The sequence below is a fragment of the Urocitellus parryii genome, chromosome 2 (assembly GCF_045843805.1).
Source record: "Urocitellus parryii isolate mUroPar1 chromosome 2, mUroPar1.hap1, whole genome shotgun sequence".
In the NCBI taxonomy this organism is placed as follows: domain Eukaryota; kingdom Metazoa; phylum Chordata; class Mammalia; order Rodentia; family Sciuridae; genus Urocitellus; species Urocitellus parryii.
The window spans coordinates 26,171,520-26,197,601 of NC_135532.1; the positions used below are offsets into that span (position 1 = coordinate 26,171,520).

Genomic DNA, 26,082 nt, shown 5'->3' on the forward strand with positions numbered 1-26,082 from the left:
GCTCTTCTCATCAGCATGCCTGCTCTGTAGTGCTGTGTCATCACTTTACCCATTCTGCTATATAAGAGGCCATTTCTCTGTATGCTGTCCCCTGAATATTTATTGGCTTGTTTGTTCAGTGCCCTTTCTCTTCTTTTGCCCTTTTGGATTATTACCGGTTTTTGTCCTTTGCTGTCATTTGAGAGCTTCTGAGTGGGACGCAAAACAGGAGCTGTCTTCAACCAGAAGTCAGTAACCTATTTTGCCTTTCTGGTGGCCAAGTTTTGAGATCTAAGTGTTGAGGGATCCTCTATGTAAACCCTTTCGTTGGATGATAAGATGGGTAGAAAGGCAGCAGAGCATGACTGTCTGCGTCCTGCATTGGTTCACTGGGCTGCTTAAGGCATCTTGGTGTATATAGTTTTTTCTAATATTTATATCTACTTTTTCTTAAGCCTCAGGATTGAAGATAGACTCATTCTGTTCTTTTTTTAATCTGTTAATTGGTTACTTTGCAACGTACACTTTTTAATTATATACATAAATTGCTTTACTTAAACATTCATGTTCTGATCTGGAAAGATAGCCTTTAGGTAAAAACGTATTCCAGTGTAAAATGTGTTTTTTTGAGTTCCACTGAGCTGATTTATAAGCAAAATTTGTAATGTGGACATTTCCTGTATTCTTCAAAAGTAAATCGAACACATGTAAAATTTCACTTAAATTATAAATGACAAGATCTTTATACAAATCCTTTGTAGCATTTTTACTTTATAATTCGGTTTGTTGGTGTCTAATGGAATTTAGAAACAAATTTAATATAGTTGTTAGAGGTAACTTAAAAATAATTAAGTCCATCACGATACTGTGAGTAATTTAATCATACAGCATTCCAAAGACTGATAGTCTTGTAAATTCCTCAAATATCTTATCTTAGATAATCTACATCTGTAATGTGATGTCCCCATTAGGAAAAGAATCCATTGATAAATCAGGTGAATAATGTCTGTCTGATCCACATCTGCTATTTTTTTCTAAGTAAATTATTTAGAATTATATTCAGAGCACACTGACATGGAACCACCAAGATCTTAGAATCAGATTTAATTTTACTTCTCAAGCTTTTGAAATGAATTTCCTTTAAGAGTCTAGTTCTCCTTGGTTGGCATTTTAAAAACTTATTTACATGAACTTCAGTCTTAATGGTTTTGTTTGTTTGTGGAGTGGTAGGAAGAGAAGTAAGATATTTCTGTTCTGTGCGTACTGAACTTATTCAGGTCTAATAAAATAATTTAACATTTCTTTTTATAAGTAACTGCAGGTTCCCCTACAAAAGTTTGAATGGAATATAGAAAATAGATTTTCTAAAGTCTTCATTGTTTGAAAGAAAATGTTTATTTATTAATTTGTAAGATCCTTGATTAACTCCAAAGAACAGTTTATAAACTTTGTTTAGCAGATTTTTTTTCCTCTCTCTCTCTCTCTCGCTCTCTTTTTTTTTTTTTTTTTTTTTTTGTGTGTGTGTGTGCTGGGAATTGGACTCAGGGGCACTTTACCACTGAGCTACATCCCCAGTTGTTTTTGTTTTTTATTTTGAGATAAGTTGCTGAGGGTCTCACTAAGTTGCCAAGGCCCACCTCAAATTTGCAATCCTTCCTGAGCTTCTCAGATTGCTAGGACTTTACATGTGCACCTCTGTGCCCAACCCAGTTAAATTTTTCTGAAGATGTATTTACTTAGTACAGTGAATATAATCTGGTTCTAATTATTTGAATTGCAACTGACTTTATTAATATTTTTATCAGATTCTAAAATAGTTGAAATAATATAGTAGACCTAAAATGTAATGAGATTATATATTATATATTTTATATATATATATATATATACACACACATATATATATATATATATATATCACCTAAAGCCTACAGTATTACAGTTCAGATATACATATATGCACATTTTTAATTGGTATTTTTTAACTTTTTTTTTTTTTTTTTTTAATGGGGGTCTTGCTATATTCCTAGGCTGGTCTCGAACTCATGTCCTCATTCTCAAGTGATTCTCCTGCCTCCTGAAAAACTGGCTCTATAGGCATGTACCACGACACCCAGCTTAGATTTGCATTTTATAAAATATGAATTACTTCATTAGTTGGGTTGAAAATAAATAAAAAACTTTTACTCCAGGCCATTAGTGCAAGATGTGGCTGCTCTCTGCGTAATGGAGACTTGCATTTCCCTTGCTGTCTTTGGGTACAGTGGTTAACACAATCCTTTTGTGCTTTTTTTCTTAAAAGAAAAAAGGTCCTTATAAGAAGAGGAAATCAGCCCCATGTTAGGTGAAGGCAAGTGTGTCTTAGCTTGAAATTTCTTGTTGACTTTTGATTCCAGTTCTGTTAATCCATGCCATCCAGTTTTTTCATGGTTCAGGCAGAACCTTAACTTGTTCTCTACAGCTCTGAGCATCATCTCTAACGGATGCTCTAGCATTGAGTGTAGGAAGAAGCTTGAGAACAAAACATGGAGGCAGAGTTCTGCCCTCACCTGAGAGGCTGGAAATGTAAAACAAACTGGAGTTGTGTGTAGGAGAATACAGTGACTTTTAGGGAACCCACTGAAAAAAATGAATAAGAGGAGGAGGAAGCATATTACTTGATTGATTCCAAGATGTCAGTGTTTATAAATTGTACCATCTTTTCAAATGCCATTAAGAAAGAAATGCTGCCTGTTTAGCTGTGCCATCAATGATAAGATGCATCCCAGTCTCAGACATGTTAAAATACAGAGGGAAGGGTTGGGGATATAGCTCAGCTGGTAGAATGCTTGCCTCCCATGCACAAGGCCCTGGGTTCAATCCTCTGTATACCCACCTCCACACACAGACACACACGAACACATACAAAGAAAATTGTAATTGATTTGGTATTTGGAGTTTATGCAGTTTTATAGTTACAGAAAGTAGTTTGAAGGGCTCAGTGAAAGATCCTATGCTTAGCATGTGTGAGGAACGAGAAAGTAATATGGAGGATATTCTGAGGGGTTTGCCTCTGTTCAGGTGAAATGGTAATAAAACTGATTCTAACCAAGCATGGTGGCACATGCTTGCAATCCCTGTGGCAGGAGGCTGAGACAGAAGGATCACAAGTTCAAGACCAGTCTCAGCAGCTTAGCAAGACTCCATCTCAAAAAATAAAAAGACTGTGGATGTAACTGAGTGGTAAAGCATCCCTGGGTTTAATTCCCAGTACTGCCAAAAAAAAAAAAAAAAAAAGAATTCTGCTTGGCATCATTGCAGTCTCTGTTAGGCCCTGGATAACTTTGGTGCAGTAATTCCAGAGAGAATAGTATATAAAAAGATGTTTTAAAATTTGTTTCATCACTCTGATCTTCCCCCTCCCCCCCTATAAGAAAATCAAATTTCTGCCTTGTAGAACTCTAGATCTCAAAGCTGACTTTGGGGAAATTTACCTACTATATCTAAGGAAGCTCACTAAGAGGGGGGGTTAGTGTTTTTTTTTAAAGTGGTACTGACAATTGAACCTAGTACCTCGTGCATGCTAGGCAAGCACTCTACCAGAGCCACATCCCCATCCGTTTTAAAATTTTTATTTTGAAATAGGGTCTTGCTGAGTTGCTCATGCTGACCTTAAATTGCAATCCTTCTGCCTCAGCTTCTTTTGTTGCTGGGATTACAGGTGTGTACCATTGTACCCAGCTACAATTTATTTTTCGTGTTGTATTGGGGATTGAACCCAAGGCCTCTTGAATACTGGTCTTGGCAGTTTTTACTTTTACCAACTTACAAAAGAGTAGTTTAGAATGCTTAAAATGTATAAAAAGCATAAAAATCTGGCAAGTGGTCATGTATACATTATCTTAAAACATTTTCCATGTGTAAATCACACAAAGGCAGGAAACTGGTGAGATTTCCTAGTCTAGGATTATAAAGAGATTGCTATAGTAACTAGCCTCAGAAGATATTTTGACAGATATTGTATGAGTCCAAGGGAACCAAATATTAGTAATTTTAAAATTTTTTAATAGAAATAAAAGAGGCAGGTGCTTCAAGCCTGCATTTGTAGCTTTGTGAACACATCTGTAGTTTTACTGTGAAGTATTAGTTCAAAGACATATACTTCATATTTTAACATGTGAAATAAAAGTATGTTTAAAAATTGATGTCATGCCCAGCAGCTTTGGAGGCTGAGGCAGGAGTATTGCAAGTTCAAAGCCAGCCTCAGCAATTCATTGAGGCCCTAAGCAACTTAGTGAGACCCTGTCTCAAAATTAAAGTATAAAAGGGCTGGGATGTGGCTCATTGGTTAAGCGCCCCCTGGGTTCAATCCCTGGTTCCCCTGCACGCCCCCCCACCCAAAATTGATGGCGTGGTATACTTTATAATCATTGATGTCTTGGATTCAGTGAAAATAGTTATGATTTTAAAAACAGTGGGAAAGGGTTCAGTGTTACAGTTTTCAGGACTTTGTATTTCTAAGGTTCTTAAATTTTGAGGACTTGATTATTCTTTAACAAAATGACTGACAAGGGATAATTTGCAAATTATCCCTTGTCAGTATGAATAATCTTACATTTTGGACATTGCTTCAAGTTCATTTCAGTTGAATAAATTTTGATAAGCTAAGTAAGTCTTGACAGCTGTTTAAATATTAGGAAAAAGGATATTCAACATTTTTGTTAAATCCTGATAGCTTTGTTAGATTTAGTTATTTGAGGCCCATCTGTGGGTTCTGTTTTCTAGTTTGACATGTTGCAGTATAACAAAAATGTATTTTTGAAAGTTTTGAATATCTTGAAGTTTACAATAAATTAACCAGTATCTTTTAAGTCAAATTTAAACTTTTTTCTAAGTAGAAATTGTAATTTGATAGATTGCTTCCTGAGATGATAGAAAGAAATAGGCCGAATTAACATTTATTTGACTGTCTTAGGTTTAAGTACCTTATTTTCATGTGTTGCCTATTCACCTAACAAAAGTAAATAATTTGGGCACTTGATGCCAAAGAAAATTCTAAATGATCTGGACTTTTTCCTTTGAATTTTACAAAGTATCGACCATGAGATTTTCTTTAAGCCAAAGCAACATTGCTGCTCACAGAGCAATTTTTGTTTAATGGTCTGTGTTGTTCTTATTGCATGATGGCTTCCAACTGTCAGTGATAGCAATCTGAAAAGGGGATAGTGTTACATACTTCTTAGAGCAAGTTCTTCATTTCTAATTAAGGCACACATCTGGAGGTGCTCAAGAAAAATCAGTTTAGTTAGCCTTGAAAGTGTTATGTGTGACTCGTTCACTTTAGACTCTTGCATAAGCAGACACATGGCATTAAAATTGTTTGACTTGCCTTCTTCCCCACAGAGTATCTCCCATATTCATGTTGCACTTCGTAGAAGGCTTACCACAGAATGACTTGGAGCACTATGCATTTCATTTTGAAGGCTGTCTTTATCAAGCAACATCCGTAATTCAGTACCAAGCAAAGAATCATTTTATAACTTGGATTTTAGATGCTGATGGTAAGTATTGAAATGTTTTCTTTTATGATAGTAGGCATGCAAACTAAACTCTGATGGTTTATTTATTTTTTAAAAGGCAACCTATGCTTTGACTTTTTTTCTCTCCCCTTGGATTTTAATTTTTCTGCCTTTTTTTCCCTTCTGTTAAAAGTTTGTTTTTAGTGTCCTTCCTAACTCTTCTTTCACATATCTATATGATGCACATTCTTATTTCTTTCTTACATAGAGATCGGATACTATTGTTGGTTTGAAGTTTGCTTTTTTTCTGTTTAATATTCTTGCTTTTATTTTTTAAATTACATGTGTTACATGTAATCTGTGTTTAATATAGAAAAATGAATGGTGGGAATTTTAACTTTTTAGATACTTTGTACTTCTAAAAAGAACGTATATCATACTGAAGATTTTTAATAATGGTAAAAATATTCCTTATATTTTGCTATAATTGTATAAACAAAATAAAAGTGAATGTCTATTTCTAAAACTATTAAACATAATACTGTGTAGCCCTTCTGTTGCTGAAATAGCCATCTGAAGTCCATAGTTGGCCAACAGCTAAAATGTGAAGCCTTTACTTAAATGACTAAATTTCTCAATGGAAAACCAAATAAATACAGTTCACAGATTTTGGAAGTTCACCCCCTTCCATTTGTTCAGTTTTACTGCTAGGTGTGTTTTCCTCAAAATGTTCACTTTTGTCTTAAAACAAGATAATTCAATCCCAGTAAAGTGTTTTCAGGCCCTCGGTGAGGAATTACTTTGTTATAGCTGTTTTCTATTGTTTGGGCAATTTTCTTATTTGATATTTTTCTTGGAGGTGGTTTGGAAGGATGATGCAAAATTGTATAACAAAAGCACTTTGCAAACTAAAACTCACATTATACGTGTAATTATTACCTTGAAGTTTTATCCTGCATCAGGCTTTAGATGGAAGTATTGTAACTTTTGGTGTATTCCAGGAAATGAGAAATCCACTTTTGGTACAGTGTGGTTTCCAACTCTGGTGACATACAAGAATCATTTGGTTAACTTATAAAAATTGCCATGCTATACCCTATATCAACAAATGAGTCTTGGGCATTGGATCCAAATGTCAGTATTGTTTTAAAAGTTCCCCAGGTGAATGCTTGCTTTGGCAACACGTATACTAAAAAAGTTCCCCAGGTAATTTTGGTATGCATATGGTAGAAAATCATTGATGTAGGCAAGCTGAAGAGTCTCAAAGTTTTAATTGGTAGAGAATAAAAAGTATTCAGGGAGTTTATAGTGTATATCCACATAAACCACATATTTAGGTAAATGATTTTGTTTTTGTTTATTTGAGAGGTTAGCAGATCTGAGTATATTTTGCTTTCTTTTTGGTAAATCAGAGAATTCATATTTCCGTTCTGTGACTTGTCACTCATTTTACTTTGTATCAGATATTATATTTTAATAAGCATTTTAATCTTGTGTTTAATTCTTCTCTTTGGGGAATTTTTTTAATATGTTGGATCTTAGACCTTGTTGGTCGTAGACATTTGTAGTCACAAATGTCTAATGACATTTTGTAGTTACTAAATGATATATCTTAGAAATTGGCCAGTGTATTAGCAACTAAATTGGCCTAAAGTGGTAGTTGCTGAAAGATGTCTTTTATGCTTTCTTAACTTTCCCTTTTCCTCATAATTTGAAATTTTTGTTGCAAAAATGATAAATGCATATGTTTAAAGAACAGGGAAAGGAAACTGTGCACTTTCTGTGTTTGTATCTGAACATATTTTTGCAGTGTTAACACTGTGTTGTCATTTCTGCTGCTAAAATAATATTTTCTAAAATAATGGGCTCCCTTGAAGAAATATAGGGTGGTGGTTTGGGTGCTTACAGTTAGTTATATTTCTCAAACGTCTTTATACTACATATTGTGGTGTTTGACATCATGCTTTAATACCATGTTTGAGTTTGAAGAAACAGAGTAAGCTACATATTTGGTATGTCAGAATTCCCACACCATTTTACTTTTTGTGTCTGTTTTCATTTCATATAGATGTATAGGTATTGAGATATACAGTGGGAAGTCAATAATAAAAGCATAAATAAGTAATTGTTGACTATTGAAAAGCTGTTACTTATCCAAACCTGTGGTTAGCTTTTCTCAGATCATTATGTGTGTAGTATGTAAACTATAAATGAATAAACACACCTTCCTGTAACCTTCATCACCTGTCACCATCTGGTCATCTTTATTACTTCTCAGCCATGCTTTGTATTTGTTTATTGTGGTAAAATATAACATAAAATTGACCATTCTAACATTTTTAAAGTTTACAGTTCATTGGCATTAAGTACATTCACAGTTTTGTAGAGCCATCACCACCATCCACTTCCAGAACTTCTTCCTCATCCTAAACCAAAACTCTTTAACTCATGAAACATTAACCCCCATCCTCCCTGCATCCCCAGCTCTGGGTAACTACTGTTCTACTCTGTGTTTCTAGGAATTCTACACTCAAGGTACCACATGTAAGTGGGAACCACACAGTATTTGTCATTCTATGTATGATCTGTTTCATTTAGCTTGTTGTCAAGGTTCATCATGTAGCATGCCAGGTTTCTATTATAAGGCTGAACATTAAATTTGTTTCTTCCTTTTAACTTATGAAATGGTTGCTATGACCACTGGTGGACAGGTATTTGACTCCCTGTTTTCAGTTTTGGGGGGGTATATTCCTACCAGTGGTATTGCCAAGTCTTATGATAATTCTGTTTAACTTTTGGAGGAATAACTGGTTGTTTCCACAGCAGCTTCACTATTTTATATTCCCACCAGCAATACACGAAGGTTCCAGTTTCTCCATGTCTCTGCCAGCATTTGCTATTTTCCATTTACTTATTTGTTTGTTGGTAATAGCTCTTCTAATAGTTGACCTTTTTTCCCTTTCTTTTCTGAGGAGTAGTTTAAACTTATTCCTTATTTACACTTTAGTCCACTGCATAATGACTTCTTTTCCTGTCATACCACTAACTAGTTGTGCTGTAAGCAATGAACTCTTTTTTTTTTTTTAATTGGTTTTGTTTTTTAACTACGCAATGAACTCTTGACAAGGGTTTGTGTTTGTTACTGTAGACTACTCACAGCCCTTAAACTCTTTTGTCATACATTAAATACGTTCAGTTTTGTATAGCCATTAGTATTGATATTAATGATATTGATATCAATTCTCACTTGATAAAAGACTCAAATGAGAATTGAAGCAAATGTTGCTACTGGAGGCAATAAACTTTATTAATTTGAAAATTCATATATATGAAATAACTTATGCTATTTTCTGATTTCTTGGGTAAATTAGGCAATACTATATTCTAAGCCCCCAAGTTAAATATAAAGCTGTCTTGATTTTATTTATTTTTTTTGTTTATTTTTAGTATTTTAGGAAAGAGAGTGAACTATTCCAGAAAACTATCTGAGGTTTTCAGTTTTCTGCTTATATTAGTAACTTTTGTCATCCAAATAAGGACTTAAAAATTTGACAGAGAAGACTGGTAACAAGGATAAGGCATTGTTTTCCGAGATCAGACGAGATCGGGCGCGTTCAGGGTGGTATGGCCGGAGACAAGGCATTGTTTTAGAGTGATCTCCTTTAGTGGATGGATATTCAGTGATAATAGCAGTTTAAAAGGCCAGAAGAAAGTCAGCCTAGGCTAGTGGTTTGTGACTGTCTAATGGCTGGCTTTCTTTCCCATTCCACAGGAAGTTGGCTAGAGTGTGATGACTTAAAAGGTCCATGTGCTGAAAGGCATGAGAAATTTGAAGTTCCTGCTTCAGAGATACATATTGTTATTTGGGAAAGAAAATCATCCCATGTGACAGATAAGGAAGCTACCCACCTTCGCCTTCCGAAGACTAATGACAAGCACACTTTTGGTGAGAAGAAACCAGCATCTCCAGCATGGTGTTCTGTGGATGAGGCTGCCTCAGCAGAAACGTCCTCAGCGACTCACCCTACACATGTATCGTCAGTTGTTTCTCATGCTATTCCACAGGACAAAGCTATAGCTCATGAAAATCGGGATGAAAAAACTTTGATTGATGGTATTATTTTACCTTTGACACTTAAAGGAACTATCCAGAAAACTGCCCCAGATTTCCCCATTAACTCCAAAGTTCTCCCATCAGAAAACAAATCTGTGACAGAAAATATAGGGCTTGGCAAAGCAAATACTTTGCCATCTCAAGAATCACTAAAGGCTTCTTCAGCATCTAGTCCACATAAAGAAAAGCTTACCCAAGCCCAATTTGTGGATTTAAGCTTTCCATCACAAGTTGTAAATGTGAACACACAGTCAGTGCAGCCAAATTCAGGAGATACGTCAATTACCACATCTATGAACAGTATTCATTCTACTAGTCATGTACAGGGAATGAAGTCAGTAGAAATTGAGAAGGAGACTGAGTTAAAACAGTTTCTTCCACCAAAAATTGAGAAATTAAAACCGGAACAACTTGCTACATCTCAGGTATCTAATTTGAAGAAAAACACTGCAGCAGATTCTCAAACCGTAATAGCCAAGTCATCACAGAATCAGCCTCCAAAAGAAAATCAGAAGAAACCATTTGTGGGAAGTTGGGTTAAAGGCCTGTTAAGCAGAGGTGCTTCTTTTATGCCACCTTGTGTTTCCGCTCATAATAGAAACACTGTAACTGATTTGCAGCCCTCAGTTAAAGGGGCAAATAATTTTGGTGGATTTAAAACTAAAGGTCTAAACCAAAAAGCTAACCGGTTATCTAAGAAAGCTCGAAAGAGTGCAGATAAGTCTCCTCCAGTTTGCAGTCCTCCACCAGGTCCTCTGCCATCAGGTACCACAGCTGTTCATCCGCACACTGGTGGGAACAGCACTTCAGAACTTCTGAAGAAGTGTGAAAGTGCCTCCCAGGGAGTTCACCTCAGCCATGATTCTCACAGAAATGAAAATGGTGTTTCTTTAGGAAACCATGGAGACTCAGTTGAAGGTCAGATTCATAAACTTCGTCTCAAACTTCTTAAAAAGCTAAAGGCAAAAAAGAGGAAATTAGCTGCTCTTACATCTTCCCTTCAAAGTGAAACACTTCCAAGTGAAAATTTAGAACCCGTGCCCCATTGTGGGTCTCCAAATGACTGTGAATCAATAGAAGACTTGTTAAATGAACTACAGTATCAAATTGATATTGCAGATAATAAGTCTGGATGTACCACTATTCCTGTTTCCTCCTATAGTGGTCAAACTCATGAAGAAATTTTAGCAGAATTATTGTCCCCTACAACTATTTCAACAGAGCTCTCAGAAAATGGGGAAACTGACTTCAGATATTTGGAAATGGGAGATAACCCTTTCCCAGTACCCAGTGAATTAAATGATGTTCCCCAGAACAAACATCTGAAACAGGACCATAATTATTGCAGCCCCACCAAGGGAAATCAATGTGAAGTTCATCCAGACTCACTCACGAATAATGCCTCCCTAAGAACCTCAAACTTGGAGAGCCCCATGAAGACTGATATTTTCGATGAATTTTTTTCCACTTCAGCATTAAATTCTTTAGCAAATGACACATTAGACTTACCTCATTTTGATGAATATCTGTTTGAGAATTGATGAGTGCTTGTTAACTCTTTAGTGTAATATTTATTGCTCTTAGAAATACATAACTGTATTTTCAGGTAGTGTTTATACACTGACCTTGTGTTATAATCTTGAATAAAATGTAAGCTGATGAAGGTTTTACCTTTGATTCTGCCCATGAGTCATAGAATCAGTTTTACAAATAAAAATGATCAGGAAATGTGTTTTTGTTGTTGGTTTCATTTTGTACTTGTGGGAGAATGAGGATTTCAGAACATTAAAGATGAAAAGATTGTTTAGTTCCTGAAGATTTATACAGTTGGGTGCATTAAATTTCTAGATTTTAAGTTTTGGTTAGATTGAGTACAAACACTGCTCATACAGACTGAAGCTGTCATGTGGAGTGAATGAAGTTCCTCAGAAGGGCCTGTGCCTGTCTCTTAGAGGAAGAGAACATGAATGCCTCAGTGCTACTCATCTCTTCTGCCTCTCCTCACAATGGATGGCAGGAAACCTGACTAGAACTGTGAGTAATGTTATGTGAGCAGTAAATGACCTGTAACAGGGCAGAGGTAGTCTTTATTTGTGATGTGTGAAATGTTTACATGTTATTGTAAATATACCATCTTTATTCCCAATACAATTATTTCTGTAACCAGAGTGGGACACCAGCTAACAGTTCTGTTTGGGGGGAGAGTAATAACCATTAATATGAGGCTTGCTATATGTTGGATTCTATAATATATGAAGTGTTATTTCATTAAAATTCACCATTCCTGTGAGACAACTTGTGTCACATTTTACAGAAAATAGTATATAGTCAATGAGTTTTGTGGGGCAGGGATTGAGTGGTTATCACAGGGGTTAGAAGTGTTGAGCTGCTCTCTCCAGGTTTCACTTCTCAGGTTTCCTTTAAAAGTTTGAATGCCTGCACAGTGTTCCTGCTGTAGTGATTGGAGTTGAACTCAGGTTGAAAGTGGCACACAGTTTAGGGGTGGCAGGACTTTGCCAGAGACTCAGAACTTGGTAATTTATTTGCCAAATTTACTCTCTAAGCTTTCTCTTTTTTTTTCTGATTATAAAAGTAATGCATATTTTTCATAAGGAAAAACTAGGTCATTTTAATATCTAGTGCTAATAACCAAATTTTCATATTTTTATGCACATAAACAATAAAAATTAGATCCTACGGGCTGGGGATGTAGCTCCATGGTAGACTGCTTGACTCACATGTACAAGACCCTGGGATCAATCCCCCATATCCCCCCAAATCCTATCAGGCTTTTTGTATAATGGACATTTTTCCATATCACATAGTTTTGAACAACCTTTTTAATAACTACATATTACATTGGGTAGACAACTATTGTTTTGCTCATCCTTTTTAGATTCTGAGGTGATCTCTACTGTTTTGGTGCTGTTAATTTTGCCACATCAGTTACTATTGCTGATAAATTTTTGCACAGATCCAAGTTTTATTTCTTGGTCAAAAGGTATCCACATCTAAAAAGTCTTAATAATTGCTTAAAGGGGGCAACCCTGGCTGTTTTGTTTACATTTCCTTGATTACTACTGAGGTTGATTACTATTGGCCAGTTGAGTTTCAGGAATTGCTCATTCATCTTTCACTTGTATTACCCACTTTATATGTTTTCAGATTACTGGTGAGTGCCATACAAGGTTGTAAATTTGTAGTAAGGTCGTATCTTAGATACTATGTTCCTAGGGGAAGTACAGGGTTAAATTCCTGACCCTCTGGTCATGTTCTTTTTAGCCAATCAGTGATCATGTTTTTTTGTATGTTTCTGTTCACAGATAACCTTATTTAATTTTAGTACATGGTGCTCATGACCAATGTCACTGTAAATTAAGGCTGAACAAAGTTACCTAACATGGATTTTCTGTCAAGCATATCACAGCTGCCTTATGCTTGGGAATACTAGACAGCACTTCAGCATTGTGCTAGGGGCCATTTCAAACAGGGAAGTCACAAAAAATGTGAAAACCAGGGCACTAAGTAGACCTCAAAATTACTTGGTTACAGTATGAAAGCTGAAACACAAAGGCACAGTGTTGAACTTGAGCTGGGAATGTGTGCATTCAGCAGCTAAACATGTCTACAAGTGACCATGGGAAGCACCACAAGTACTGATTTTAGGGTTGCAAATTTTAGCAAGTAGGTGAATTCACAAATATGGAGTTTACAAATAATTAGGATTGGCAGTCAGCAGCACTGAATACTATGGAGAAGAAAAGTGCATGAGTTGGAGAACTATTTTAGACTGGGTAGACTTGGGAGGTTTGTTGAAGGTGGTGACATTGGAACTGAGACCAAGGGAGGTTAGGGAGTTAGTCATGTGACTGGAGCAAGTGTGTGGGGGCAGACTAATACAACAAAATGTCTTGGAAATTCATAAATAATAGAAACACATTTCTCAGTTCTGGAGGTTGGGTGGCCCAAGTTCCAGGCACCAGCATATTGGTTGCCTGATGAAGGTACACCACCTGCTTCAGAGATGGCATCTCTTGTAGTATCCTCATATGGTTTAGGGGACCAGAGTAGGTAGGGGCAGTCCCTTCAAGCTCTTTTATAAGAGCAGTAATCCTTTTTGACCTAATCATCTTTTGAAAGAAGACCCCACTTTTTAATACTATTATATTGGAAATTTCAAATTTCAACATGATTTTGTGGAGGGCACACTTTTAACAGAAATGGGAAAGAGGTGGTATACAGAGTGCGCAGAGGAAGGAAAATCTGAGCATGAGATTAAAGAAGTTGGCAGCACAAGATTTCCTAGGACTTAATGGGCCACTGTGAGGACCTTGACTTCATTGAGATTATTAGGGAGCCATTGGAAGGTTTCAGGCGAGAGGCTAACATGATCTGGTCTGAGTTTAATATGATCATTGAAGTGTAGAGAAATACTACAGTGGTCATAATAGAAATCCTTGTCAATTACAGTCTCCTTAGGATTTAGAGTAGGGTGATAATTGTGGAGGTATTAAAAGTGGTTGCATATAGCTGGAGATGTAAATCAGTGGTAGAGCTCTTGCCTAGCACGTTTGAAGCCCTTAGTTCAATCCCTATCTGTGGAAAAAAGAAGGAAATAAAAAGTCATGGGATAGCTGTTCAGTTTCAAAGGTAAAACCAATAGAATGTGATGATAGATTGGATTTGGTTGGAAAGAGGTGTCGAAGATGAATCTCAGGTTTTGTTGCTAAGTGAATGGTTGTGCCATTTACTGAGATGAGAGACTTGGGAAGGAACGGATTTAAAGGGGGTGAGTTAAGTGTGAGATTCCTAATTAGACTCCAAGTGGAGATAATTTAGCAGGAAGTTGGCTGTAGAATGGTGGAGCTCAGGAGAGAAGCAGACATTGGAGGTACTCACTGTGGAATTAATGCATGATCATATTCGATGCCATAATATAGGGTGGGGTCACTTAGGGAGTTCAACAGCTCTGGAGAACTTTTAGGGCAGTTGGAGGAAAATCTGATGAGTTTGTTACCTGAAGAATGCTTTTTTTTTTTTTTTCCTTTTTTTCTTTTTAACTAAAAGGAAGGGGTGATTATTTGTCAGATGCTGCTGAAAAGTAGAGTGATATGAGGCCTGGGACTGTTGGTTTTGGCCTTAGAGGAGTCCCTGGTAACTTAATAAGGACAATTCAGTGGATTTGTGAAACCAGAGTGGTTGGGCCCACAAGGAAAGGGATGAGAAAGTGGAGGTATAGATCCAGTTTTTGTAACATTTCCTGGTACCTGGTGGGGGAATGTAAGGTCAAGGTTCTTTGTTATTGTCTGAAAGATGGAAGATATCAAATATACTTCTAGGTGGGCCTGAATGTTCCCTGGAGAGAATTGTCAAGGGATGTTACAGGTAAAAACAAGCAGTCATGGCAGCAGATTTCTCCAGGGATGGGATTCAGTGTGGAAGAGGCAAGAGCCAGAGAATTATCATGTTACTACTAGGGAAGACAGGTACGTGGAGACAAACATTAGGAGACTATGATGAGAAAAAAATGAGGAAGGTCTCTTCTGATGATTTTCTCAGGGAAATGATTAGTTGTTGGGGGTGTGAAGCGAGTAGTAGTTGAATATTGAAGAGGAGATGTTTGAAATATTCAGTCTCTGGGAGAGGAGAGCTAATCCAGCTAGTTCATGCAGTGGTCTTGCTAGGCTGTGTGGAGAGCCCACTGGGGATTTACAGTCTTAAATTTAACTGAGACCAGTTAAGATGATGGTGGGGAGTTTTTTGTCTTTGGGTTTTTGTTTTTGTTTTTTTTCCCCCCAGTTTAGCTGCTCAGGTGTGGGTTGTAGTATGTGAAAATTTGGATTTAGCCAAATGAGAAGAATTGTCAGGCAAAGGGAGCAGAGATGGAGGAATTAAGGTTTCATGCTTGGGTAAAGCCGAAGTGTGGATCTGGAATGTCTCCAAAGCTAATGTCTTTAGCATGTGCTAAAGGCTTGGTCTCCAGCTTAGCCCTATTGGGAGGTGCTAGAACCCGTAAGGGATAGGTGGTGGTGGGAGGTCTTCAGGTCACTTCGGGTGTGCCCTTGAAGGGGATAATGGGACCATGCCCCTTCTTTTTCCTCTCTCTGCTCCTGGCCATGAAGGAAACAACTTTGCTCTGCCTCAGGCTTCCACCGGGATATGCTGCCTGATCACAGGCCCAAAGAAATGGGGCCAATCATCACAGAACTGAAACCTAAAATTTTGAGCCAAAATAAACTTTTTTCTCTTTGTAAGTTGATTATCTCAGGTATTTCATACAATAACAAAGCCAGCGGACATAGGTAATGATTATTGCTATGATTAGGAAGCAATAGGGTAGCAAATCTTGATGGATAGGAGAGTTCAAGAATGCCAAGGCAGAACTAGTAGGTAATTGGACTAGAGACAGCAGTCTAGCGATGTAGAGTATGAAGTATGACGAAAGTACCCAATGGAAGTTGGGCGAAAAGTCCACAAGAAGTGAGATCAAGGAATGAAGAGGCCAGAACATGTTGTACATGGGTTATCTTTTTGGAAGATAAAATAATGTAAATGGGTGGAAAGAGAAAACCAGGAGCTAACATTTTCAAGGAAGGACAGTATATAGTCTGATGTCTATGGATTTCACATCTGCATTTTCAACCAGAGATTAAAAATATTCTCCAAATTGCACAGATCTTTTTCTTGTCATTATTCTCTAAATACTGTAGAACAGCTATTTACATAGCACTTATATTAGATATGTAATCTGGAGATGATTTAAATGTACAGGAGGATGTGAGTAGGTTCTGTGCAAATACTACACCATTTTGTAGAAGGTACTTAATCTGAAGGGAAGTCTGGGAACCAATCCCCCAAGGATGCCAAGGGACAACTGTATCGTGCAAATAACAGATGGCAGCAAAAGGAGCAGGAGTTGGTGGTTCAGTGGGAAGATTTGCTTCAAAGGCGCTGGAGGGTTATGAGGAGGATGGAGGAATAGTGGCTGAAATAGCAGCAAGGAAGAACCTGGCCCATCTCCAGGTCCAGTGGTGTGTGGGAGACAAACGACCAACACTGGATAGGACTGGAGGGTTAGCCCTCCTGGGGAGAGTCGGATTACCCTTAGCACAGGGCTGGAGGGAGATTGTTGACAGAAGTCAGTCATGGGAGGTCCTGTCAAGGACAGGCCATGAATTGGCACTGTGGGAGGGTAAGGGGCTAGACAAGAGAGGTTGGGCAGTTGGGTGAGATTAGATGTGGGAGGCCTCCGTTAATAGGGTGACAGAGGTACACATAGTTTGAGTCGTGAGAGCTCTTGGGAATGGAATCAGGACAGGCTGTTCTCATTGTAGCATCCCTCTTGGATTGATGTCTTAGAAAGTTGGAGTGAGGCAAGAGGGGATTCTCTTTTTTTGTGTTGGGATTGAACCCAGGGATGCTTAACCACTGAGCCACATCCCAGACCTTTTAATATTTTTTATTTAGAGATGGGGTCTCACTAAGTTGCTTAGAGCCTCACTGCAGAGGCTGGTTTTGAATTCACAATCCTTCTGCACCAGCCTCTTCAGCCGCTGGGATTACAGGTGTGCTCCATCACACCTGGCAAGAGAGGAGTCTCCTAAAGACAAATTAGGCACTAGTGTCTGAAGGAGAAGCAGGAAGAACTCTATGGACCTCCCCAGTCCTGTGGCAGTTGAATTGAGGTCATTGATATCAGCTCTATGTATAAAAGATACTTAACTTTCTCTGTTATTTGGCAGTTTGAGTTTCTAGGCAGCCATAATTTTTAATGTTTTGAAATATAGAAGTTTTTACATTATTTTAGAATCTTTTGGTATTTTAGCAATGTTTCCATCCTAAATTACAAATATTCACATAGTTTTTTTCTAATGAAACTTGTGTTTTTTTGGCATATGAATTTAATAATTTGGAATGTATTTTGATATGTAACATTTTTTGTTGTTTTGTTTTTTTCTGGTTTTCTCCAAATAGGAAACTTGTTTGAATACAATTTGTTGAATAAATGGTTCTGTAATGATTCAAAACACACTGTTTATGTATCTTTCTTACTTCATATACTAACAACATTCAATTCCCATTATATGTTGCAGTTACTGGAAAATTTTCTTATCAAATGCCATTTGAAAAGTGTAAATACAAGGACTTAATGCCAATTCCCTAGAAGAAAAAAAAAAACATGCAAGGAGGAAAGTATTAAATTTTTAGCCAATTTTTTATCCACTTAAGATACCACAAAAATGTCCTTGGCAAGCCTTCAAAAGAGGATGGAAAGTGGAAGACAATGCATTAGAGTTTTGCTGGTGAAACCAACACAGAATGGACTGGCCTCTCCAACCTTAGAGTCTGGGGTCCAAAAGGGGTGTACTATATCAGGGAGGAAAAAATGCTAGGAAGCTCATGGCAGCAGAGGTGTAATCAATCTGATGGATTAGAGAAAGTATCCCACAGAAGTGACATTCAAGCAATGACTTCAACTAATGACTTCACTGTGAGCGGTTTCCAGAGGCAACCCTTCAGATGGGCATCCCCACAGTTCATTAGGCCCCAACAGACCTGCTCAATGAGCTTATCTGGGATGCTGTATCTCTGGCTCTCTTGACTTTTTATATAAAATTTATGGTCAGCCTTTGTTTTGGACTGAGTCACAGCACTAGGCTAAATAGACCAGATCAAACCGGAATGGAGTCACCTGTACGAGGTGCTATAAGAGTCTTCCAAAAGAGCAGATCACTGCAGCCAATCAGAAGGGGGCCTGGTCTATTTGCGCTCTATGCTAAGACAGCCTTTCTGCTTTAACCCCATGGGAAAAGTTACTGAAACAAACCCATTTTTCTTCTTGTTTCTGATTGCGTTGTCTTTTTTCTATCTCTAGTACATAGCTCATAAGCACCCTTCTATTTCATAGGTGGGATGCTGCTCTATTAATGAATCATTAAAAAGTACATTAGTAATGAGAGCCACCACCCACAATTCACAGGTCCAACTCCATTTGTTGACATTTTGTTTTTTGATAGCTTTTCACCACCAAGAGGCCGGCACTCCTAAATCCCACCAGCATTCCCTAAGAGAACCACAGAAGCAAGTGGGGCTGAAGGGCACATCAGGTTCTTGTAAATATAGCACATCCGTGAAAAGGCGCTGATTAGCATCTACAAAATAGCCAAAGTACGAAAGTGACCATAAATCTGGTATTGGTGATATTGAAAATAATTAGTAGATTAAATATAACTACAAAAGAGGGAGGTTGTAGGGAAAAAGAACCCAGTGAAATACTTTAGATCTCAAAATGAAAACTCATTTTCTGTTTAGTTATTGCAGGTACTTCATAGCTGTTCTGTGAGCTTTCCACAGGCTGGGAGGCAGAGATTATCTGAATATGCTCGGGAAGTTCCCGTGATTCTACAAGTCACTTGATAGTTAAATCCTCCCAAAGCCCCAGGGCAATGTAAACCGGGCCCATTCAGGAGGATGGCAAAAGTTTTGCAGTGGTCAACTGATGTTGAACTGGCTATGGAAATTTTTTTTTTTTTTTAATTTTAGAGGGAAGACAGAATTTTTTTTTTAATATTTATTTTTAGTTCTTGGCGAATGTGGTAATGAGGATCGAACCCGGGCCGTTTGCATGCCAGGCCAGCGGGCGAGCGCACTACCGCTAGAGCCACATCCCCAGCCCCCTGGCTATGGAACTTGTGGTGGATAGAGTCCCTGTGCTTGGTAATTAATAGAGAAATCCTATATTTCAAACTTCTACACCAGGTATTAACCAAAGCATCTTTTACCTGATAACATTTATACGAGTTAATTCTAATCATCAGAATTCAATATACTAAGCATAAGTAAACATATAGCTCAGTGAAGTATAAAGAAGCCTTCACTATGCTCACACACATGATAATCTACTCAGCTTTTTACAAAGGCAGTTGAGGATCTCCTTATTTTGAAGTGTGTATTTAATTCACTTGTTTGGGAATAACCATTTTGAGTCATCTTTGGCACAGTCTTTGGCAGATCAATTTCTTGAGCTTTACCCGTAAAGGACTTTTATGATCCACAGCCTTTGTCTTATGTTGCCCGGTGAAACCTTCCCATGGTTATATGTACGTACCCAGGGTTCCTTGAGTGGCCCTGCTGCCTTACAGCCCCAAGATGCCCTGACAAGTCCACCCCACTCAGACTCATCAGCTCAGGAGTCACCTCAGCAAACTTCCCCTCACGCCCCTCTTCTGCAAACCACCACACCACCCTGAAAACAGTGGGCTTGTCGCTGACACTGGAATTGAACTCAGAGAGAGTATACACCAGGGCTTTTTTGGTTTTGGCTGTTTTGTTTTTGCTAAAAAACCATGGAAATGACTCTATTCCTTGGAGGGGTAACCAAAACGTGGCAATTTTCGGAGTGTCATTTAAGTAACTTATAAGGAAAGAAATGCAAATTTGTATCTGCTAATGGTCCTGAAAGGGTCACTCTGTTAAAGCCCTTCACATCCACTCATCCCAGTTTACACCCAGACAACACTGTATGAGAACCTCAAGGCAGCTGTTTTAGTCTCAAGTCCTTTATAACTGATTTTACATATCCACTTAATTGCTCAACCAAAGTAACCCCAAAGCTGATTTCTTTTTGTACTTGACTATTCTGATTCTTTGTGCTATCTTAAAATCTTTAGTCATTTTTCCATGTGTAAACACTTTTTGACTTCTGGCCTTTATCAGTAATTAGAATTAAAATTCAGCATATAAAATAAGAGCCAGGGATTAAAAATTTGGGGGCCAAGAACTCTACTTCATAGGGCTTGTGATTCCCTTGGACATCATTAACAAAATGTTATTTCTGAATATATGTGTTTGGGGGAACTGGGTACTTACCTTTCCTTTTGATTTTCACAGGGCTCCATGAATCCCTATGGTAGTCTCTTGGGAAGTTTGCCTTAAATAAATAAAAGCTTAACTTAAGGTCAAGTTGAAGTTTAAAACTGGGCATGGTGATGCATGCGTATGATCCCAGCTAGTCAGTAGGCTAAGGCATGAGGATCACAAGTTCAAGGTCAGCCTTTGCAACATAGGAAAACCCTTTCTGAAGGCAGAAGAAGAAGGGGGAAAAAAAGAGGTGGTTCAACTTTAAAAAAATGAAGTCTGTTTCTAGAATGAGGTTCTGGTTTCCAGTAGAACTCATTGGTTGCGAACTGGATAAGCTAAGGGTGATAGACAATTTATACTTTTTCTTATTTCTTTAAGACCCCTCCATTCAGCTACTCCAGAGGCTGAAAGGGGAGGATTGCTTGAACCCAGGAGTTCAAAACAGCAATACAGCAAGGCCCTATTTCAAAAAGCAAAACAAAGCCAAAAACAATTCCAAATTTCAAATATCTATTAATAGGGTCACCCAAGCTCTAATGTAGGTACTACCCTGGGCTCTTCATTCCTTTCAGTCTCTTAGTCTTAATCAGTCTTTTTTTCGCTAGTATTGGGGTTTGAACCCAGGGGCACTGTAACACTGAGTTACATCACCAGCCATTTTTTAATTCTTGAGACAGGGTCTTGCTAAATTGCAATGGCTGTCCTCAGGATCTTCCTGCTTCACCTTCCTGACTCACTGGGATTAAAAGCCTGAATCTCCAAAGCCCATTCCCAGACTTCCTTTGAATTGCATCCATACCCTGCCTTCTCTGTACCCACATTAACACAAAATCTCTTTGCTTCTCTCTTGAAATAGAATTGCCTCTTAACTGTTCTCTGATCTCTTATTTTCTCTGCACTATTGCCAGACTAACTGTCCAAAGTCTGTTTTATTCTGTCCTGAAGCAGAACCTTCTAATAGTTACTCCCTTACTTTACAGGGTGACGTCTAGCCTCATCCCCAGGTCTCCAGGGCCCTTCCACAGCTAAGAACACCTCCACTTCACCCTCTTAGAGTACACTTGCTTTATATACCAGTTGTTCTCATTTCCCACCACCTGCCCACTACCATCTGGTCCTGAATTTTCTTGAGACTTATATGCCCCTCCCCTACTTCTGACCTATCCAGATCTTACAAGGTTTTCAAATCCTCCATCAAGACACTTACAGCTCCTCCATTATGTTGACCACCTCCTTAACTGCCTGACAACATTTTTCTGTGGGTCTGGAGCTAATGTTCCATCATACACGTTTTTACGTGATTGTCCATCTCTCTGAATCCTGAGAAGGCAGGGACTGCTCCTGTACTGAGAATGCGCTGTGTGACAGTCCTGTGCTAGATGAGCAAGCATGGGAAGCCCTGGTGTATACTCTCCCCGAGTTCAATTCCAGTGTCAGCGACAAGCCCACTGTTTTCAGGGTGGTGTGGTGGTTTGCAGAAGAGGGGCGTGAGGGGAAGTTTGCTGAGGTGACTCCTGAGCTGATGAGTCTGAGTGGGGTGGACTTGTCAGGGCATCTTGGGGCTGTAAGGCAGCAGGGCCACTCAAGGAACCCTGGGTACGTACATATAACCATGGGAAGGTTTCACCGGACAACGTGATATAAGACAAAGGCTGTGGATCATATAAGTCCTTTGGGGTTAAGCTCAAGAAATTGATCTGTATCCTGAAGGAAGCACCTTGAAGCCTAAAATAATCATTAGTGATAGAAGATGGTCTCTGCCCCAAGGAGCTTGTAACCTCCAATACAATATTCAGTTAAGTGGAAGGCATGCTTTCTAAGTCCCCATCATTGTAGTGGTAGCCAATAATATACCCTTCATGGTGAAGTTAGGTAAGATTTGAACAGTGTATACATGATTTTATGACCTAATTTATTTTCATTTTCTTGTTTCCACTGAAAAAAACATACCCGTAATTGTAGTTGGGAAGTGAGGAATTCTGATAGGCTTCAGGAAGGCCTTTAACCTAAGAGCATTTGAGGGGACTACCTGTGATTCTGCCTGGAATTCTGCCATAAGCAATGCTGTGCTTCATTCTTTAGGGGCCCTAACTATGCAAGAGAGGATATTTTATTGTCAAGTTATTTGGTTAAAAAAAATCAGTTAGCATTTACTAGGCATTTTTTAAGTTATACGTGGACACAACATATTTATTTTGTTTATTTATTTTTATGTGGTGCTGAGGACCAACCCCAGTGCCTCACAAGTGCATGGCAAACACTCTGCCACTGAGCCACAATCCCAGCCCCTTGCCTAGGCATTCTTTAAGAGACATTCTAGTGACTCAGTTCCTTCATCTAGGTCTCTAAATTCTATTTTGATTCCAGAGACAAAGCACCTGCCACATGACCTCAAGCCTCACAGAAAATTGTGTTATTATATAAAAAAAAAAAAAAAAAAACATGGGATTCTCTGTCTTCATGGTTAAGTAAATCATTTACTTGAAAAATATTTGTGTCCCCCGTAAGACTAGAGTTGAAAAAAAAAGTCATTTGGAACTTTTTCATAGGAACCTATTCAATTTCCTCTTGAGGTCAACTTCAGGGAAAATTCCATCATCAAGCTAAGGTAAATGTTCTAGATTCAGGTCCATTGTTGGGGGGGCGGGCCTGTGACTGAGGTTAACCGAATAGTTTCTGAAGATGGTGTGCTTCACCCTCTTCTGGATGACTCCTTTTCACAGTTTCATCTGTGGGCTTGCTCATTTTTTTTGGGGGGGGGGTAGTAATATTGAATAAGTTTGCTATTTGGTGGTGTAAAATTTGGGGGGGAAACTAATGGCATTTATCTCTTCACCTGCCCATGGGCACCTGGGTTGCTGTTTCATTCCTGCAGTACCTAGCTCTTGGGGAGCACTGCTGGGCGGGTCTCCTGAAGCCCGCGTGCACACCACTAGGGTTAAGGGTAGGGAGTCCATTGCCACACTGGGGGTGCACCCATCGCGTTAGTCCCCAAGCAGCAAGGAGATAGTGTCCTCTGTCGTAGAAACGTGGTTATACGTGGTCCTCTTCCTCAATTAAAAACCTCTGGGTTGCAGTTTTAAAATGAACCCCCGCAGAGATCGTCTCGGGAAAAGAAGCGCCGCCGTCCCTGGGTGGGCTCGAACCACCAACCTTTCGGTTAACAGCCGAACGCGCTAACCGATTGCGCCACAGAGACCCAGCTAGCCGGGCCGCGGCGCGCTAGGTACACATTTCCGCGGCGGCGGCAGCGGCCCTCGCCACCCCGGGCGTCGCCACGCCGAGTGCGGGCGGAGGACCGCGGCGGGCCCGGGCGGAGGCCGAGCCGCGAACCGAGCCGAGCCGAGGGCGAGGCGGAGCCGCGGGGGCGCGGGAGGCCGGGCGGGGCCTCGGGGCGCCTCCCTGCCAGCCCCGGCTGCGAGCGTGGCCGGCGCTACTCGGGGGACGGGACCCGCCGTTCGCTGCCTGGGGTCCCCGAGGGGAGCTGGGACGGGTCCAGGCCGCACGGACACCCTCCCAGGTCCCGGGGGGAGAGCGCAGGGCTGGCGTGGGCCACGGGACCGAGCCGCGGGGCGCTCCTCGGCTTCCGGGACGTGGGTGCCCCTTCCCCTGGGCTCTGCCCCCTCCCCCGCCACCTCTGTCACATGTAGGGACACAGACGCGCGGTGCCTGTGCCCTGGGCCGTTCTGTGCTCTGTGCGTGAAAACCAAGTGAGCTGTTACCTCCAGAACTAATCTGCACCCCGTTTAGGTGGGGGGGGGGGAGAAAGCACGGTTTAGGGGACATCAGGAAGGGCGACAGAGGGGCCTTCCGTTTAAGTACCACTGAGGACGTCCACTTGCCATTTCCGAACTTAACCCTTTGCAATCAGGCTGCCCGGGTGCCTGGAGGAGCCAGGTGGGGGCTGAGAAGGGCCACCCAGGCGCTCCCCCGCCTTTTCTTCCTACGGCACAATCCTGAGGACTCCCTGGGACCTGCTCCTGGGGACAGTCAACCCGGGTCCCCGGTTGCCATTCTAACTCTTGATTATTCTCCTCCTCCTCCTCCGCGTACTGGGGATTGAACACTGTGCGCCTTACTTCTCAACTGCATCCCAGGCCCTCCCCTCCCACCCCCTTTTTTTATGAGATGGGGACTTGCTAAATTGCAGAGGCTGTTCTCAACTTGGGATCCTTCCACCTTAGCCTCCCGAGTAGCTGAGAGTCGGGCACCAACACTCCCGCTCTTTTTAACTTTTTTTTTTTTTTTTTTTTTTTGTATGAGGGGTTGAACCCAGGGTACTTTACCACTGATCTATATCCCCAGCCCTTTTTGTTTTTACTTTATCTGTTTATTAAATTTGAGTCAGAATCTCACTGAATTGCTTAGGCCCTCGCCAAATTGTTGACGCTTGCCTAAAATTTGCGATCCTCCTGCCTCAACTTCCAGAGTAGCTGGGATTACAGACACCACGCCCCTTTAAACCATTTTAAAATGGATAACTCAGTGCCATTAGGTACATTCAAACTGCTGTGTAACCATCACCACCATTCATTTCCAGAACCTTTTCATCTTCCCAAGCTGAAATGTCATAAGGCTTTAAACTGTAACTCCCTATTTCCCCCTGTAACAACATTTCTGCTACTTTCTTATTTCTACCTTTAGCTATTGTAAATAATACTCCTATGAAAATGGGTGTACAAACTTCTGTTTGAATCTCTGTTTTCAGTTCTTTGGGGAACATTCCTTGAGTAGAATTACTACATTGTGTAGTTTTCCACAGTGACTGCCCCATTTCACATTCTCAACAACGGTTTGCAGGGCTCCAATTTCTCTCCCCCGCTTCCCCCCCCCCTTTTTTTTAGTGACCACCATCCTGATGGGTGTATGGGTGTGAAATGTTCTCTCCTTGTGGCTTGGCTTTGCACTTCCCTGATACTGGTGATGGTGAGCATGTTTTTTTTTTTTTTTATTATTTATTGTTGGTCGTTCAAAACATTACATAGTTCTTAATACATCATATTTCACAGTTTGATTCAGGTGGGTTATGAACTCCCGCTTTTACCCCGTATACAGATTGCTGTATCACATCAGTTACCCTTCCATTGATTGACATATTGCCTTTCTAGTGTCTGATGTATTCTGCTGTCTGTCCTATTCTCTACTATCCCCCCTCCCCTCCCCTCCCCTTTTCTCTCTACCCCTTCTACTGTAAATCATTTCTTCCATTTGTATTATCTTGTCTTACCTCTCCTTTCCTCTTATATGTCATTTTGTATAACCCTGAGGATCGCCTTCCATTTCCATGTGATTTCCCTTCTCACTCCCTTTCCCTCCCACCTCTCATCCCTGTTTAATGTAAATCTTCTTAAGCTCTTCGTCCCTACCCTGTCCTTGTTTACTCCCCTTATATCAAAGGAGTCATTTGGTATTTGTTTTTTAAAGATTGACTAGCTTCACTTAGCATAATCTGCTCTAATGCCATCCATTTCCCTCCAAATTCTATGATTTTGTCATTTTTTAATGCAGAATAATACAGTCAGGTGAGCATGTTTTTTATGCTTTCTTTTGACACCGTGTTCTATGAGCTTTGCCCTACTTGCTTCCTCCCACCGAGGGCCAACTCTGCTTCAGTGAGGAAAAAGCCCCACT

The 26,082-nt window shown here is 39.7% G+C and overlaps 1 protein-coding gene and 1 non-coding gene across 3 annotated transcripts in view; one reads left to right on the forward strand and one right to left on the reverse strand.

The window, feature by feature from the left end:
- Uspl1 (ubiquitin specific peptidase like 1) overlaps positions 1 to 11,427 on the forward strand; it is a 38,995-nt gene extending 27,568 nt beyond the window's left edge. For both annotated transcript variants that reach the window (XM_026388405.2, XM_026388406.2), the window contains 2 exons: positions 5,362 to 5,519; positions 9,250 to 11,427. In XM_026388405.2, coding sequence (XP_026244190.2) covers positions 5,362 to 5,519; positions 9,250 to 11,132 — 2,041 coding nt within the window. In that variant the 3' untranslated portion in view covers positions 11,133 to 11,427. The remainder of the gene's footprint in view (positions 1 to 5,361; positions 5,520 to 9,249) is intronic.
- A 12,149-nt stretch (positions 11,428 to 23,576) lies between these two features.
- Positions 23,577 to 23,650, reverse strand: Trnan-guu (transfer RNA asparagine (anticodon GUU)). Its single transcript has one exon. It is a non-coding gene; the product is annotated as a tRNA-Asn (tRNA).
- Positions 23,651 to 26,082: the final 2,432 nt, after the last annotated feature.